General features: G+C 34.2%; 1 protein-coding gene across 1 annotated transcript in view; it reads left to right on the top strand.

The window, feature by feature from the left end:
- LOC127724965 (uncharacterized) overlaps window positions 1-16,777 on the top strand; it is a 58,996-nt gene that overhangs the window by 26,573 nt on the left and 15,646 nt on the right. Inside the window, exons 10-15 of the mRNA XM_052231965.1 lie at window positions 363-410; window positions 1,623-1,808; window positions 2,292-2,450; window positions 4,743-4,949; window positions 10,363-10,469; window positions 14,802-14,931. Coding sequence (XP_052087925.1) covers window positions 363-410; window positions 1,623-1,808; window positions 2,292-2,450; window positions 4,743-4,949; window positions 10,363-10,469; window positions 14,802-14,931 — 837 coding nt within the window. The remainder of the gene's footprint in view (window positions 1-362; window positions 411-1,622; window positions 1,809-2,291; window positions 2,451-4,742; window positions 4,950-10,362; window positions 10,470-14,801; window positions 14,932-16,777) is intronic.

Below are 16,777 nucleotides of genomic sequence, written 5' to 3'. Positions count from 1 at the left end.
TCAGCAAAAATGTCCCAATTGGGAATATGACACAATGGTAAAATTACAGATTAGACGTCTATAATGGTATGTAGAGATTAAAGGTCTCGAAAACATGTTACTAGAGCTGAGTTGAGACACCAACACAGCGTATCGGTCAAAAGCAATTAATCTTACGTAGTTTATGGTTAATTTTTTGGAGCTAATGAGAGAGACTCTTATTGTAAAGTATAACTTTGAATATGCCTTTTCAAGGTTCTTATATGACTATGTAGTAATTTTTTTTTGTAATTTATCAAACGTAGTAACTCGTTATTGCTGAAAAGGATTAACACTTTATAATTGTTGTAATTTTTATATTCGTATCGATTAAATTATAACAGGCAAGAACAGTGCTGAAAAAATACATAACATATGTTTCCAAACCAAATGTGAGTAATTCTGTTATGTCTTTCATATACAAAATTGTTTATGTTACTTTTCAGGCATTCATTCGTTGAAATTCATGAACACAAAACATTCTTTCATTACATAATTTGTTTAGTTTTTACTTAAGGAAAATTCATACAGGACATTTACTAATTATGAAATTTAAATCTTTAAATTAAATAATATTGCTTACTAGAGGTAGGCAAAGGATACCAAAGAGACATTCAAACTCAGAAGTCGAAAATAAACTGACAATTCCATGGCTAAAAAAGAAAAAGACAAACAGACAAACAACAGTACACATACAAAACAACATAGAAAACCAAAGACTGTGCAACACGAACCCCACCAAAAACTGGGGGTGATCTCAGGTGCTCCGGAAGGGTAAGCAGATCCTGCTCCACATGTGGCTCCCGTCGTGTTCCTCATGTACGTACAAACCCATAAATAACACTTAGTTCACCAAAAGGTCGGATATATATTGCGTATAAATATTTTGATATTGCTGAAGATATAAATATTTCTATCTATTTCTTCTATTTTCAATTGTTGGATTGCTGTCTTATTGTCATATACCCAATATTTCCTTATATTTATTTACATTTAATTTGTTGAAAAAAGAATATTTGCTCTCTTCATTACGAGTTCTACTTCCATCACTGTTTAAAGTGAGATGATAAGGTCCACATATCTAAATAGCAATATGCATGTGAATGTCATTGCCTTTTGTATGATAAATACATCAAATTTCTACTTTTGTTCTTAAAAAAAACCACTCATGAATTTCGAGTTTCCGAACTGTCTAAATAATTTTGTTATTTTCTTTGATATTCTGGCAAAGTCAGACATATTTTGTCTACCAAGTAAGGACCAGATTAAAATGCATGGGAGTATGAGAGGCAATGAAATAAACAAATTGTGATGGTTGCATTATCTTAAGAAATTTTAAGAATTATAAGTGAAATGAACATTTAAATTATGGGTGGTAGAGGTCCCTTCCGCCCATGCGTTTAAATCTAGAACAAACCTTATGTTAAACTACTCATTCATTGAATACTAGTTTGGTATCAAATTTATCATTGAACCAGTGACGAATACATTTGGAGAAAGAAATACATGCTTTGATATAAATACCTTTCCTCTGTATATATGTTTGTCATGATTGTATGTCATAATTTATTCAAAACACTTTTTATATTTCTTTTTAATTCAAGGGCGATCTGAGTTCTTCGGAATTGTTAGCGTTACCACCAAGCATCAAAGTATGCCTCCGTGCACGTGATATAGCAAAAATTCAAACCAATCAGCTGACAATGGATGTTATTAATAATTTTACATCTGAATTTGAATCAAGGAACTTACAGGCGCCAGAATCTATGATAAGAAAGCTTATAGGAAAGGTATTTGAAATTTAAAAACAAAGATACTCATGTTTTTTATGTTATGTTAACCTTCATCTGGTATAGTAAATTATTTTGAAAACTAAAGAAATAAGAGAAACATTAAAGACAACGAAACAAAAAATGAACATTTTTCGAGAACATGTTTCGTTAGTATAGTGCAAGTCTCACCTTGATTTTAAATCATTTACATGTTTTATTTCAACAGTAAAGTCTTCACAGGTATATTGATAAAGTATAATCAATAAAAACCGGTTGAAGCATTTCTGTTTTAAATTTGATTTTTGCAGCTTTCATGTGAGGTCAGATGTTGATTAAATGTTATCAGGAGTTACTGTTAATAGGTACTGCTAACGAAATAGATATTCACGTTTGTTTGGGTCCATTCAACATTTGTTGAATTTCTTGGGTAAAAGCTAAAATAGTTTCACTGTCCTAAGGCAAGTGGTGTCATAGCTTTACCTTTTTTTGGTCTAATTTTAGGTGAAAGGAGATAGTAACATAATTGCTGCACTTGCAAAAACACCATTAGGTAAATTTATACCATCAGCTGTGTTGCGTAAAAGTGTAGATATGGGACAAGAAATAGCTGATCAGTTACAGTCAGGAGAACCATTGACATTCAAAGTAGACTGTAAAAAAGTGAGTTTAGATATTTGGAAAATACTTATGTAGATCTAATCAGCCAAGAACTCTGAAACAGATAAGAGTTTCTTTATATGAATTGTTCATTTAGTCAGATTTTAAGACTAAAATACAAAATTTTAAAAAGCTGCATTTTATACAAAAAACAATGACAACCAATTCTGCTTATTAATTTGCAATAAGTAGGCTCCAATAAATTTGAGAAATTTGACGAGGTGTGACACTCTAATTTATCAAATATATCATTTGCTATGTTTATTTATAGAAATAAGATGTGGTATGATTGCCAATGAGACAACAGCAGACTCTCTCCATTGTATGCTATAGTTAACAGAAATAAACTCTTACTGCCCATTTGGTACAGTAAAATTGGTACCGTTAATGGTTTAACGACCTGTGAGTCGATACCTCTGGTAATGGACTGTTTATCCCTAGTATCACCAGCCCGATACTTTGGTACTGGCATGACAAAAACGGATATTGTTTGATTGCAATTTGCTATTATATAGATTTGGAAATCATATGTAAAATTGAAGAATAAATCTCACCCGCGCAAAGCTCTGATTTCTTGACCGGATTTCTCTATACTTTATGTTACTTTTTGTTTTATCAGCCTTTAAAGTAGGTTTTGAACAAGAATGTGTCCATAGTACATGGATGCCCACTAGCACTATCATTTTCTTTGTTCAGTGGACCGTGAAATTGGGGTCAAATAAAGGCAACAGTAGTATACCACTATTCGAAATTCATAAATCGATTGAGAAAAAAACAAATCCGGGTTACAAATTAAAACTGAGGGAAACACCCAATATAAGAGGAGAACAATGACACAACAGAAACTCAACACTAAAATGCAGCACACACAGAAACGAACTATAATATAACAATGGCCATTTTCCTGACTTGGTACAGGACATTTTAAGAAAAAATGGTGGGTTGAACCTGGTTTTGTGGCTAACCAAACCTCCCGCTTTTATGGCAATGTTAAAAATAACATTAAAATGACAAGATTACATGACAGGACTACAATACAAATAAATGGGAGAACATACAGGACAGAGACACACACAAATAATAGCTATCAAAAGGTACCAGGCTTATAATTTAATACACCAGACGCGCGTTTTGTCTACATAAGACCCATCAGTGACGCTCAGATAAAAAAAGTTCGAAAGCCAAAACAAGTACAAAGTTGAAGAGCATTGAGAACCAAAAGTTCAAAAAAGTTGTGCCAAATACGGCTAAGGTTATATGCCTGGGATAAGAAAATCCCTAGTAATAAGAATAATTCATACTTTTGCAAACAGTAAATTTATAAAAAATGACTATATAATAGATATACATGTCAAAACTCCAATTTTGCATGTAAATTAGAAAGATCATATCATAGGGAACATGTGTACTAAGTTTCAAGTTGGTTCGACTTTAACATCATCAAAAACTACCTTGACCAAAAACTTTAACCTGAAGCGGGACAGACGGACGGACGGACGAACGCACGCACAGACCAAAAAACATAATGCCCCTTGGTGGGGCATAATTATCATATATTTAAGCTTTGAGCATCACTGACCTTAATTGTCAAAATGCGCATCTGGTGCAGTCAAATTGGTATCATGAATTAAAACATATATATATATATATATATTACACCATTCTAAAATTAGTATGTAATAGGACATTTTCTGTACTAAAACTTTCTTTACGATAAATTTGAGGTCCTCCATGCTCTTTTACTTCGTATTTTATTTGGACCTTTTAGCTTTTTATTCGAGCGTCACTAATCAGTCTTTTGTAGACGAAACGCGTGTCAAAATTTAATCCTGGTATCTATGATGAGTTTATTTGTATAAAATATAAAAATGTAATTTTAAAATTCGATAAATCAGTATTTTGAAATGACTTTATAAGTTTCAGTAACATTAAAATTTACATTCATGGTTAAAGTAACATGAATAAGGCGAAAGTAGTTTACCGACCTCAAAGAACATGCGATGAATTTGTTTGCTTGTTTTTACACCGTTAATTACATATATCCGAATCTATTCATTTTACGATAGAAAATGTTTCATCGTTTTCAACATTAAAACCATAGACTAATAACCATTATTGTACGTAGTAAATATTTAGTTCATAAATATAATTGTACGTTTCTTGAAATCATATGGTTTCGCAACTCTAACTGTATTATATCTTAGTAAGGCTGATTTGTTATCCTCTTATTAACTTTATCATTTTAAACAAAGTCTAACATACTTAGTTTCAATGTAGGTATATTCAAAATTGTAGGCTAATTATCTTTATGGAGCGTTGACAAGAACAATAGGACCACCAACTACTGACAATCTAAACTGGACAACAGGGGTATACAGAGCATTACAGGAATCTAATATCCTCAGCGGAATGCCTTTACGTCATCTGAAAAACGTATCTGATTCACAGATTTATGCAGTAGCAGATTCCTTCCTTGTATCAAAATGCATCACTGGAAATCAGGTAAAATATAATAAATATTGACAGAGTTAAGTGGTTTGTCTCATACCTTGTCTGCTTTATTTCTGTAATCCTGTGCATCCTGTGCATAGCTTGAATGAAGAGAATTATGTACTAGGACAATAAAACTTTCCCTTGATTCTAATTGGTTTAAAGGTTTACATCAATATGACAATAACCCCTCAACACAATGAAACCAATGTATACAACAGAAGAATACACAAATGAATTCAAATATGAGGATTCAAGAGAAAAACTTTACAGATAAGTGCCAGTCTTTGTAAGAATCAGGCAATTTAGATAAATATCAAAACATGGCCAAGAAAAACCCACCTACCTAACCATCCTATTTTGAAGTTACCCTCATCCCAAATAAGAATTGGCATGTCTTTCGTTTCTGTGTGTTTGGTAATTCGAGAAATCTCTAGATAACTTTTGGTTAGAATGATAGCAAATTACTAAGTTAGCTCACCTTGATTTTTGTCTCGCCTTGACGGAGTCAAAAAGCGAGACATAGGTATGCTGTTTCCGGTGTCGGCTTAGGGTTAGGTTTAGGTTTAGGGTTAGGCGTCAACAATGTATTAGTTTGTGATTAGGTCTAGTTTATGGTGAACGACTAGCGGTAGGTCAATGATATTTGGTATGCAATTGTAAAAATATTGGCACATCTTATGACCAAGGAGATTATTTGGCCCCGCCCCCTCAGTCATGGTCTATTGACTTTGAAATTTTGCTTAGTTTACATGTATTTGTTTGTGGTAAGGTCAGTTTATGGGGAACCACTAGTGTTAGGTCAATGATATTTGGTATGCAGTTGTATAAGCATTGGCATATCTCATTTCCCTGGAGATTATTTGGCACGCCACCTCAGTCATGGTCTATTGATTTCGAAACTTTTGATTAGTTTTCATGTATTAGTTTGTGATTAGGTCAGTTTAAGGGGAACCGTTAGTGGTAGGTCAATGATAATTGGTATGCAGTTGTATACGCATTAGCACATCTCATTTCCATGGACAATTTTTGGTCCTTACCCCTCAGTCATGGTCTATTGATTTTGAAACTTTCGCTTAGTTTACATGTATCAGTTTGTGATTAGGTCAGTTTATGATGAAGCACTTATGTTAAGTCAATGATATTTGGTATGCAAATGTATTGGCATTTGCAAGTTTCATTTCAACGGAGATTGTATAACCCCATCCCCTCATTATGGTTCACTGACTTTGAAAATTTTACATAGTTTACAAGTTAATGTTTGTGTTTAGGTTTGTTTAAAGGGAAGGACTTGTTAATGTTATTTAATTTGGTATGCAGTTGTATTAGCATTGGAACATCTCATTTCCATGGACCTGTACCTTCATTCATGGTTCATTGTCTTTGAATATTTGCATAACTTACATGTCAAAGTATTGCTATTTTATTTTCAACATTTGCATTATTAAAATAACAAATAGGCGAGACATATCTAGTGCATTTCAACCAAATTATATCTTGAACTACTGGAAAAGGAAACGAATGTTACATTCATGCACCATTATACATGTTGTACTTAAAAAATGTAAACTTGAGTGGGTTTTTGTTTGTCATGTTTTCACCACTGCCTGATTCTTAGGCAGATTGGCACTTAAAATACAAAGATATAAGGTGTAAGAAAAAAAGTAAAATATCAATACTGAACTCCTAGAAAAATTCAACACGGAAAGTCCTTTATCCTAATATATTACAACTTACGGGCGCTTCGTCCACATTAAACTCAACACTCGTGCTGGAAAAAACAACGGAGGGTCAAACAAGTTGGTGAAAATTGAACATTTAAAAAAATCGAAAAGTTGTGCCAAACACGGTTTATACCATCTTTACCTTTGGGTAGAAACATCTTAGTGTTTTGAATAATTCAAAAACATGTAAAAAGGGTATTTACAGAAATTTGCCGTGTAATGGATATTTCATGTCAACACAGAAGTGTTGATCTCTGGACTTGTGATATCCTAAGGGACGAAACGTCCACCAGCAGTGGCATCGACCACCTGGTTGTAAATACTCATTAAAGATACCAGAGGCTCTTTTCACAAACAATCTTAAGAGTAAAAATACTCTTTTTAGTATAACTTTAAAAGAAAAGAACTCACAGGTCTATATTGTTACGCCAGACACGCGTCTCTTCTATATAAAACTCATCAGTGCCACATAAATAAAAAAAAATTGGAAGCCAACACAAATACGAAGGTAAAGGACATTGAAAACAAACATAAATTCCGATTAATTGTGCCAAATACGGTTAAGGCCATCTCTGCATAAAATAAAACTAAAATATAAAAACCTAAGAGCACCAAATAATTATGAATTTTGCAAATAGAAAAAAAAGTAATCGATTGTTGCATTGATATTTCTTGTCAACACAGAAATACTTGTTAATTAAAACATTTGATACCTGTCATGAACTCCAAATAAGCACATTGGTGACAGTTGAAGCACTATTTATAATACATGTATCACTTTTCATGCAATTCAACATTCTTATCAAGTAATAAGAAATATATAATCTCCAATGTTGTTTGAATTCGAAAGAATGTAGATTATCGTATGAAGTAACTCATCAAAGATACTAGGCTTATAATTTAGAACGCCAGATAAGCGTTTCGTCTTCACAAGATTCATCAACAGCGCTCGGTTTAATGTGATTACCCAAAAACATAAGGGTTTTTGGGCCTGTTTCGACTGTGTAGTCGGAAATGTTCAGCCTTTCTATGTTTTTTCCATAAAAATCCGAGTGAAAATTGGGTAGAAGTAAATCATAAAAGAATATTATAATAAACACAATTCCAGAAAAAAATATGGTCAACAAATCATGGGAATGTCACTTAGCCCTTTTGTATATTAACTTTTACCATGCTGAATTGTTTCAGAAAATGTTCGTTTTAATATTTGCAAATATATGCAAACGAGCTATACATACCCTGATGCCTGTGCTTATTGATGCCAACAAAGCTAAGATAAGGGATCAAGGGGCGGGGTGTATTGGGTGAAAAGGTAGGGAATCAAGGGGCTATATGTTACCCTAAAGTTGGTCATCTGGTGTGAAAAGTGGCAGGATTGGCTTTTTTTGTCCTTTCTTGACCTGGAAGACTGAGGGGGTACTGATAGATGTATACCAATAAAGTCTGCATTTAGAGTGAACCATTGTTCACATTTACCACAACAGTGTTTCGGTCGGATTGAAACAGATCTGGGTAGGCTGTCTAAAGAAGGTCATTTCAATCGGAAGTCCAGAATTTTCTGATTTTTTTATGATTTTTAGCTTCACCTAGTCCTGCAACCGGCACAGTCGTTCCATAAGCGTATTTCAATAATAAACACGATCTGTACTTATATGACCGCGGGTTAACATTTTTTTGAAAGTTTTAGGCCTCTGTATTACGTGTGTCAGACACCGAATGGAACCCACCCCTCTAGCAAAACCATTTTATCCGATTTCAATTTTCGAAGTTTGTATTTAGGCTCAAACTGCACATTAAACCAAAGAACTGTAAAAATAAATAACCTACATCAATTTCGAAAATAAAAACATGCAGTTGAATTCTAAAAGTATGGAGATCCATTGGAGCCAAATAATGGCATTTTGTGTAGAGGCCGTAATAACACGGCCCCTGCACGGTAAGGGTTAGGTATAGTGTGTGTGTTTTAAATAGCTTCAAGCATTCGTTGTAACGGTATTTTGTGATATTGTCTACTTTTATGTGTGTTTCGTCTTTTCTCATAATCATGAGTTGTGTGGCTATTTGCCCCGCCTACAATAGTAGAGGGGCATCATATTTTATGGTCTTTCCGTCAGTCTGTCTGTCCCTTATCAGGTTAAAGTTTTCGTTAAAAGTAGTTCATTGTCAAATCAACACGAAACTTAGTACACATGTTCATTATGTAATGTGCTGTTTTAAAGGAGATGCAAACGATATTAAAGAGATGTTCAACTCATAAGTCGAAAGCAAACTCTAAATGCAACGGACAAAATAAAAACAAAAAATAAGACAAAAAGACAACAGTATACAAAACACATAAAAACTAAAGGCTTATATGACATATCTTTTTTATATTTATGCCAAATAAGTGTTTTGACCCAGAGTCTACAGTCCGCTCAACATTGAAATGTGAAAGTGGGAGTGGAGCATTGTGTCCTGCTCTATGTATTCTTGTTTTAATGTTTTGCATTGCCTGTCCTGTTTACCTTTCGTTATTCATAAGTTGGAGATAAAAATGAGTGAATTGAGCTACCGAATTAAACTTGTCACCGGGTTTGTACTAACATGTGCAACACGACAGGTGCCACATATGTGGAGCAGGATCTGCTTACCCTTCCGGAGCACCTGAGATCACCCCCATTTTTTGGCCGGGTTCGTGTTGCTTAGTCTTTATTTTCTATGTTGTGTTTGGTGTACTGTTGTTTGTTTGTCTTTTAATTCTCTTAGACATAGGGTTGTCAGTTAATTTTCGACTTGTGAGTTTAAATGTCTCTTTGGTATCCTTTGCCGCTCTTTTTTTTACCACACAACATATTAATATACCTTACTTAAATCACTAACGTCGCCAGTACTTGTCGTTGTTTATAGTTTCATAATGTATAATAGTATTCTAGATTTAGCCCATAAGAGTATGACACATCTTATAGCCATGGAACATCGTATGTTGAATGTGGATGGTTTTTCTTTTTTTTAAGTATAATGTTGTGTTCCTAATTAGGGAGCTGCCATTTGATTTTTATGGGGGGGGGGGGGGGGGGGGGGCTCCCTTCTGTATATACAACATTTCCTGTTATTTGTGTGACCAAAAGAACAAGATTAAGCAGCATTAACCTCACAAAAAAACCTGCAGGAAGCTTAGATGTCCCAAAAGTATTATTATAGAGTGCTGGCCCTATACATGCAGTGCTACTGAATAATTATAGATAATGAACGTTTTCAGTTTTGACTTTTAACCCTTGGACATGATAGATAAAAAGACAGAGACCCAGTTTCAATTTTATTCATTTGTGAAATCGTGTTTGAGTTATATCATAGGACTTGTCTACTAAATAAATGTTATCATTAGTCGAGTATAATCCAAAAATTTACTATAAGAATATATATCTTAAATAGAGAATTAAAAAAAAATCACTTTTCATTCGAATGTTTTACGAACGAGAAAAAGGTCCAGAACCAATAAAATTAACAACACTGGCTTAAAAAAGGAGACTGATTACAACACCAAACCAAAATAAACCAAAATAAAGATAAAGATGGGTGACACCAGTAATCTGAAAAGGTTAGGTTTTGCCTTTGTCATAGAGAATAGTTGACATATTACTGTTATTTTCTAGGTCAAGGAGTTTGAAAAAAGTTTGCATTAATTTGTATTTTACTTTACATTATGATATCTTTTATTTCAGAAAAAAATTATACTGCAGAAGTTTTTATCTGTTCAAGAAGTGAATTCGACTACAGTGACATCAGAAGATATTCAAAATATGGACCCACAAATACTATTTAATCAAAAGTATTATCATAAACAGATAAACATTACATGATATGATTTTAACATCGGTATATTACTGTCGCGCCTTATGGGGGTAGACCTTGAATATGGGAGACAACTTTTACAAATGTGATGGAGGTCATCTTTGCGTTTCATTCTAGCAGTTATTGAAACAGTGACCAAGCATTTATGTTGTTTACATTTGGTTATGAGAATGATGCAGCAGCATCTAAGAAAATTGAAAAAGTAAACCAAGCACTAAATTTAGGAATTACATTTTTTTAAAGATTAAAAAATTCAAATCTCAAAAGATCATAATCATCATACATGAAATGCTTCTAAAAACTATGTACTGAGCAGTTTTTAGAATGACTCGTGACAATATTTAGATAAAATCTTGGTAGGATGGGAAAAATTTGATCGGAAAAAAATGGATTGAATAATGGAGTTATGTTTCAGTGATAAGCTATATACTGCACTTAGCTATATGTCCGTTGTCTTCATATACAAACGGCAATATTTTAGAAGATATGATCTGAACAACCATCCTAGTATAAGCTAATGCTTACAGATAATGTAAATTGATACAAAGATAGAACGTAGATAATGACATACACTTTTTCAGAGAGCGACTGTAAAACGTTTCGTAGAAAAAAAAATATCATTTTTATTTATGTCTGTAAGCCAAATTGTTTGAAGATTTTGTAATTTTCGAACGATCAAATTCAATAGAATTTTGCTATTTAAAGGTTTAAAAAAACAATAACTGTTTTAACAATTTTTACTCTTGTTTCTGGCAAAGTTTAAATGAAGTGGATGTAAGCAATTTAATATAGGCAACCCTACTGCCTTCAACAATGAGAAAAACCAATACAATATAGTCGGCTATAAAAGGCTCGGAAATGAAAAATATAAAACAATCCAAATGAGAAAACTCACAGCCCAAATTTATAACAAAACAATCTTACGAAAAACAAATGTGACAGACATGAACCAACGACAACCATTGAACTACAGGCTCCTGACTTTGGAAAGGCACATAACAAATGTGGCGGGGTTAAACATGTTTTTGAGCAGCCAACCCTCCCCTAGCCTGGGACAGTGTTGTTACAGCACAACGTAAGAACAAATTATAAATATCAGTTGAAAAAGGATAACTCATAAGATCGATACAAGGCAGAAATTTACTTGATGTACCGATAAGTAGAATGTTGAAATTTGTTTCGTAAGGACAAAATGTTCATGGTAACTACTATTGCTAAGACTTTTTTTAGGTTTCTTTTATCGAGTCTAGCAGCTTAATACCGATTGTTTTCAACTGTTATCAATTGATTCTAAGTTAACCTCGACAAAAAGAGAAACACTAAAATATTGTTATGAGTTTGAAGTTCCTTTAGTGTCTTTCGCCTCTCTTTTAAACGAGGAGGCAATTTCAGCCCGAAAATCGTATTCATAATTTACGATTTATTTTTGTAAAGATATCAATAAGATTTACAAATACTTTACAATCCTGTTTAAATGATTATTTAATATACACTACATGTATACAGGTTCCTTTGGCCTACAGAAATTTCAAAATTGCAGAAAAAGATATTTTTTATCATCAAAACTACCTTATAAAAGAGTAAAGCCAGGAACCCCAGGAAATTGCCCTATTTATATGTTTTTGTTTTTCCCGTCAAAATAAACAACAAGACTTAATATTTGGCGTTTTCAACATTCATAATATTTTTGTCAATTTTTCGCAATATTTTCACTGTTCGGGACTGCTTTGTATGGGCGCCATTCAGCATCCATACAGATTTGTATATAACAATGAAGAATATAACTTACTGCAAGCAATTTTACTAAAAATTTGTGGACGAGGCATAGGCCATATCGTATTTCCGTTCTCCAGAACATCAATAAAATCCGCCAGGTATGAAAACGTTTGCAAGAGAAATTGTCTTAATTCAAAGTAAAACAGCGATGTTTATTTCATATTAAGTTATATAGGAGTTCTATGTCGTAATATAGAGTAGAGTAAGATTTTGACAACACATATTAATTTTACAACAAAATAAATACGAAGTCTACTTCCAGATTTTGTTTCACATGAATTGTCATGACAAAATTTCATTATTTTGTGTCGTAAAAAAGAAAGGTCGGAACAAGTGTTGTTTTATTCTAAAATATTTAAAATGACAATTTTTTCTAACATGCAGATCAATAATCATATCTATAAAAGCTTATAAAATTATCTGTAGCTTCTTTGCACGTCAATCTTTTTTTGAATTCACTCTACATTAATTAAGTCTCCCAAACGAAGTTTGGGAAGACTTATTGTTTTTGCTCAGTTCTTATTATTATTATTATTCTTCTTCCTCTTCCTCTTCCGCCGCTTTTAAATTTGAACTTGTCCGCACCCGTTCTCCAAAACCGCTTGTCAGATTAACTTAGGGTTTCACAATATGTTAGACTAACATGTCTAGTGGTGCAATCAGGGTTTTGTTTGTGCAATGGGGTTTATAAAGGGGTACTTTGAGGGGCAAAAAGAAAGGAGGGTTTTACTATAGAACCCTATGGGATTTTATTTTTTTAAATTTTCAAATGATTATAACTTGAAAACCGTTAGTGATAGACACAATCTTTTTAATTGAAAATGTTCTAAATGATAAAGCACATTAAATGAAATACAGGGTTAGTTCCAAGGGATCACCCCCACCCCCTGCCATTTAAGAAAGTTCTAATACCTTGTAAGTGGTCAAGATCCCCACCCCTTAACCATATATATTCTGGTTTGTCATGCTAAGATGGTTTGAATGATATACAGGGTTAGTCCCCAGGGGTCATCCCGACCCCCTGCCATTTGAGAAAGTTCTAATATCTTTGTAAATGGTCGAGATCCCCACCCCTAAACCATATATATTCTGGTTTGTCATGCTAAGATGGCTTGAATGATATACAGGGTTAGTCCCCAGGGGTCATCATGACCCCCTGCCATTTGAGAAAGTTCTAATATCTTGTAAATGGTCGAGATCCCCACCCCTAAACCATATATATTCTGGTTTGTCTTGTCAAGATGATTTGAATGATATACAGGGTTAGTCCCCAGGGGTCACCCCCACCCCCTGCCATTTAAGAAAGTTCTAATATCTTGTAAGTGGTCAAGATCCCCACCCCTAAACCATATATATTCTGGTTTGTCATGCTAAGATGGTTTGAATGATATACAGGGTTAGTCCCCAGGGGTCATCCCGACCCCCTGCCATTTGAGAAAGTTCTAATATCTTGTAAATGGTCGAGATCCCCACCCCTAAACCATATATTTTCTGGTTTGTCATGATGAAGCACATCAAATGAAATACAGGGTTAGTCCCCAGGGGTCACCCCCACCCCCTGCCATTTAAGAAAGTTCTAATATCTTGTTAGTGGTCAAGATCCCCACCCCAAACCCATATATATTCTGGTTTGTCATGCGAAGATGGTTTGAATGATATACAGGGTTAGTCACCAGGGGTCATCATGACCCCCTGCCATTTGAGAAAGTTCTAATATCTTGTAAATGGTCGAGATCCCCACCCCTAAACCATATATATTCTGGTTTGTCATGTCAAGATGATTTGAATGATATACAGGGTTAGTCCCCAGGCATCACTAATGCATATAAATATACTGGACCAAACCAATTTTCACTGGACTTTGCCCAATGTCAGGCGACCCTGGGAATTACGAATTATGGGAGCCTCGTTTGGGAGACTTCGTAACAGCATCCTGTTACAATCATTTCTTGTTTTCAGTGCTTTTTCAACATTTTTGTAGTTCAAGGAGGTTCAACCATAAACGCACTCATAGGTATAGATTAGTATGATATTTGATTGCAGCCCCCAAGGGTGACTGGGGCATAGAAGTATGGTCACTATTGGTCTTCCTCCGACCGGCAGTAAAACCCTTGCTAAAGTGGGGCGTCCGTTTGGCTGTGCGGGATGTACAAATTTGCAGCCACGTCCGGTCAGAATGGGGACGTTAAATCCGATGCCTCGTGTAAAGAGAGTGCCACGCTCTTTGCACGTTAAGAACCCTTGCAACAACTCTTTGAGGGGTCCGTAGGTGACCTGTTGCAAGGCTAAATTTCTGTCCCTATCCAATATACCCTCATTTCCCGTGGCAGTCTAAATTTCTGCGACCTTAATCCCGGAAGCCCCTATTACAGAACCTACCTATTGTATTTATTGTTAACTTGTTCTCGTCCTGAATATGCATGAAATATTTGCCACTGGACGTTAAGCAACCAACAATCAATCAATCAATTATTTGATTGCATGCCCTTTAAATTAATAACTAAGTTACAATAAGCTTATATTTTTTTTACAGAGAAGAAGAATTGGAAAAATATGGAGTAAATCATCGTGATGACATTTGCAGTGTCATTGGTCAAATAGACGTATCACAAGTTCCTATGGGAAAGGTTTTGCAGAAAGCTCATTTCTGTACTAAATGCATGGTATGTAATTGTGGATGTCTAATTTCAAGATTATCAGGAAATGTGAAACAAATCAAAACTGTTAATATAAGAGACTGTATAATAAAGGTGTCTCTATGTTTTCTTTTGGGTTTTAGGGTGGATAGTTTTCGCATAGGCAATTACCATGCAACATTTTCTTATTTATCATTGCCCACCACACGTTTAATGACAGAAAAACAATAAAACAACACGTTATAAATCCCATGCGTCCGCAGCACTTTTCTGGATTTTCCTTCATCTGGAAAACTCAAAGCTGAATATTTGAAAGCCAAGGATGTATAAGAACAGAAATATTTGAAGAGTAATATAACCAAAAAGGACATAAAAATAGTAGCCAAATCTATCTAAGTTCAATTTTGCCTGACGGAGTTGAAACCTTAGTTTCTTACTAATTACTCATTTTTTAAACGGTCAATTTAAGAAAGGTTTGTTATAAATCATGCCAGTACCGAAATATTGTCTACTGAGCTGATGATACTCTCTGGGGCTGATAGTCCGCCAGAAATGGTATCGACTAAGTAAAAAATCAAATCAACACTTTATAAATTCCATACATCTGAAGCGCTTTTCCGGATTTACCTTTATCATGAACGCTTAAAGTTGCACACCTACAATTTATACTCAACATTCATGTTAGCTTAGGCCAGTGCAATGTAAATACCCTCACAAAAAAGGAAGAAAAATCAGTTCAGTCAGAATGAGATGGATACAACTATACTATTCATTTATGTCATCAATGTATGAATAAATATGGGGGGTGAATGCATACGAAAGTGTATATCTATCATGATGTCCTTGCTAGAAAGATAGTTGGTTCTTATACATCCTTGGCTTTCAAATATTCGGCTTTGAGCGTTTCTGATGAAGGTAAATCCAGAAAAGCGCTTAGGAAGTATGAAATTCATTACATGTTGTTTTATCATATTTGATGGTTAAATTATTTTTTTTCTTTTGAAGGTTCTTCGGACGTCATTATGATTTAGTGGTTAGTTGTCGAATATCTGTAACAGACGACCACGGATATGTTCCATTTGATGTAGCCAGCATATTGACCTTTCGCTTCGATTTTGACTTCAACAAATGAAATTTATCATCAAATTTTTTAACTAGTCATGAACAACACGCCGGTTATCCCTACTAGAAAAGGATCTACATACCGCTTCCCGTTTTTTGTTTTTTCGTGTTGCTCTCTCTCTTTATTAATTTTCTGTGTAGTGTTTTGAAGACTGATGTTTGTCTTTCCTTCCTCTGTATCTTACTGTCTACAAAAAATGTTATATAACAAAATTACCGAACTCCATGGCATAAAATACAAAAAGGTGATGAAGGCCATAAAAAAATTGACAAAATCAAACGGTCGATTATAGAAACCAACAGATAGACTTAAAACAACTTATATTTCTAAGTTGGTACAGGCATTTTCCGAAGAAAATGGTAAAAACACACGAAGACATCTGACAAATAGCATCTATTGATCTTCTGTTTGTTAGAAATTAAAGATACCACCACGAAAGCTGTTAGTTTGAAAAATAATAAAATTGAAAGATTTCGAAATTAATTTGATGTTCTATATAAACTTATCCTAGATACCAGGCTTAAAATTGAGTGCGCTAGACACGCTTTTCATCTACAAAAGATTTCGCCAGTGACGCTGGAATCAAAAAAGTTAAAAATTCCAAATAAAGTACAATGTTGAGCATTGAGGACCCAAAATCCTGAAGATTTAGCCAAATACACCTAGGAAATCACTGCAATCAGTAGGGCCTAAAAAGGGGTACTTTGAGGGGCCAAAAGAAGGGAGGGGTTTACTATAGAACCCAATGGG

Source organism: Mytilus californianus, unplaced genomic scaffold, assembly GCF_021869535.1.
Source record: "Mytilus californianus isolate M0D057914Y unplaced genomic scaffold, xbMytCali1.0.p SCAF_14, whole genome shotgun sequence".
Classification (NCBI taxonomy): domain Eukaryota; kingdom Metazoa; phylum Mollusca; class Bivalvia; order Mytilida; family Mytilidae; genus Mytilus; species Mytilus californianus.
The sequence above is the reverse complement of the archived record's forward strand: the minus strand, read 5'-3'. Positions and strand labels throughout refer to the sequence as shown.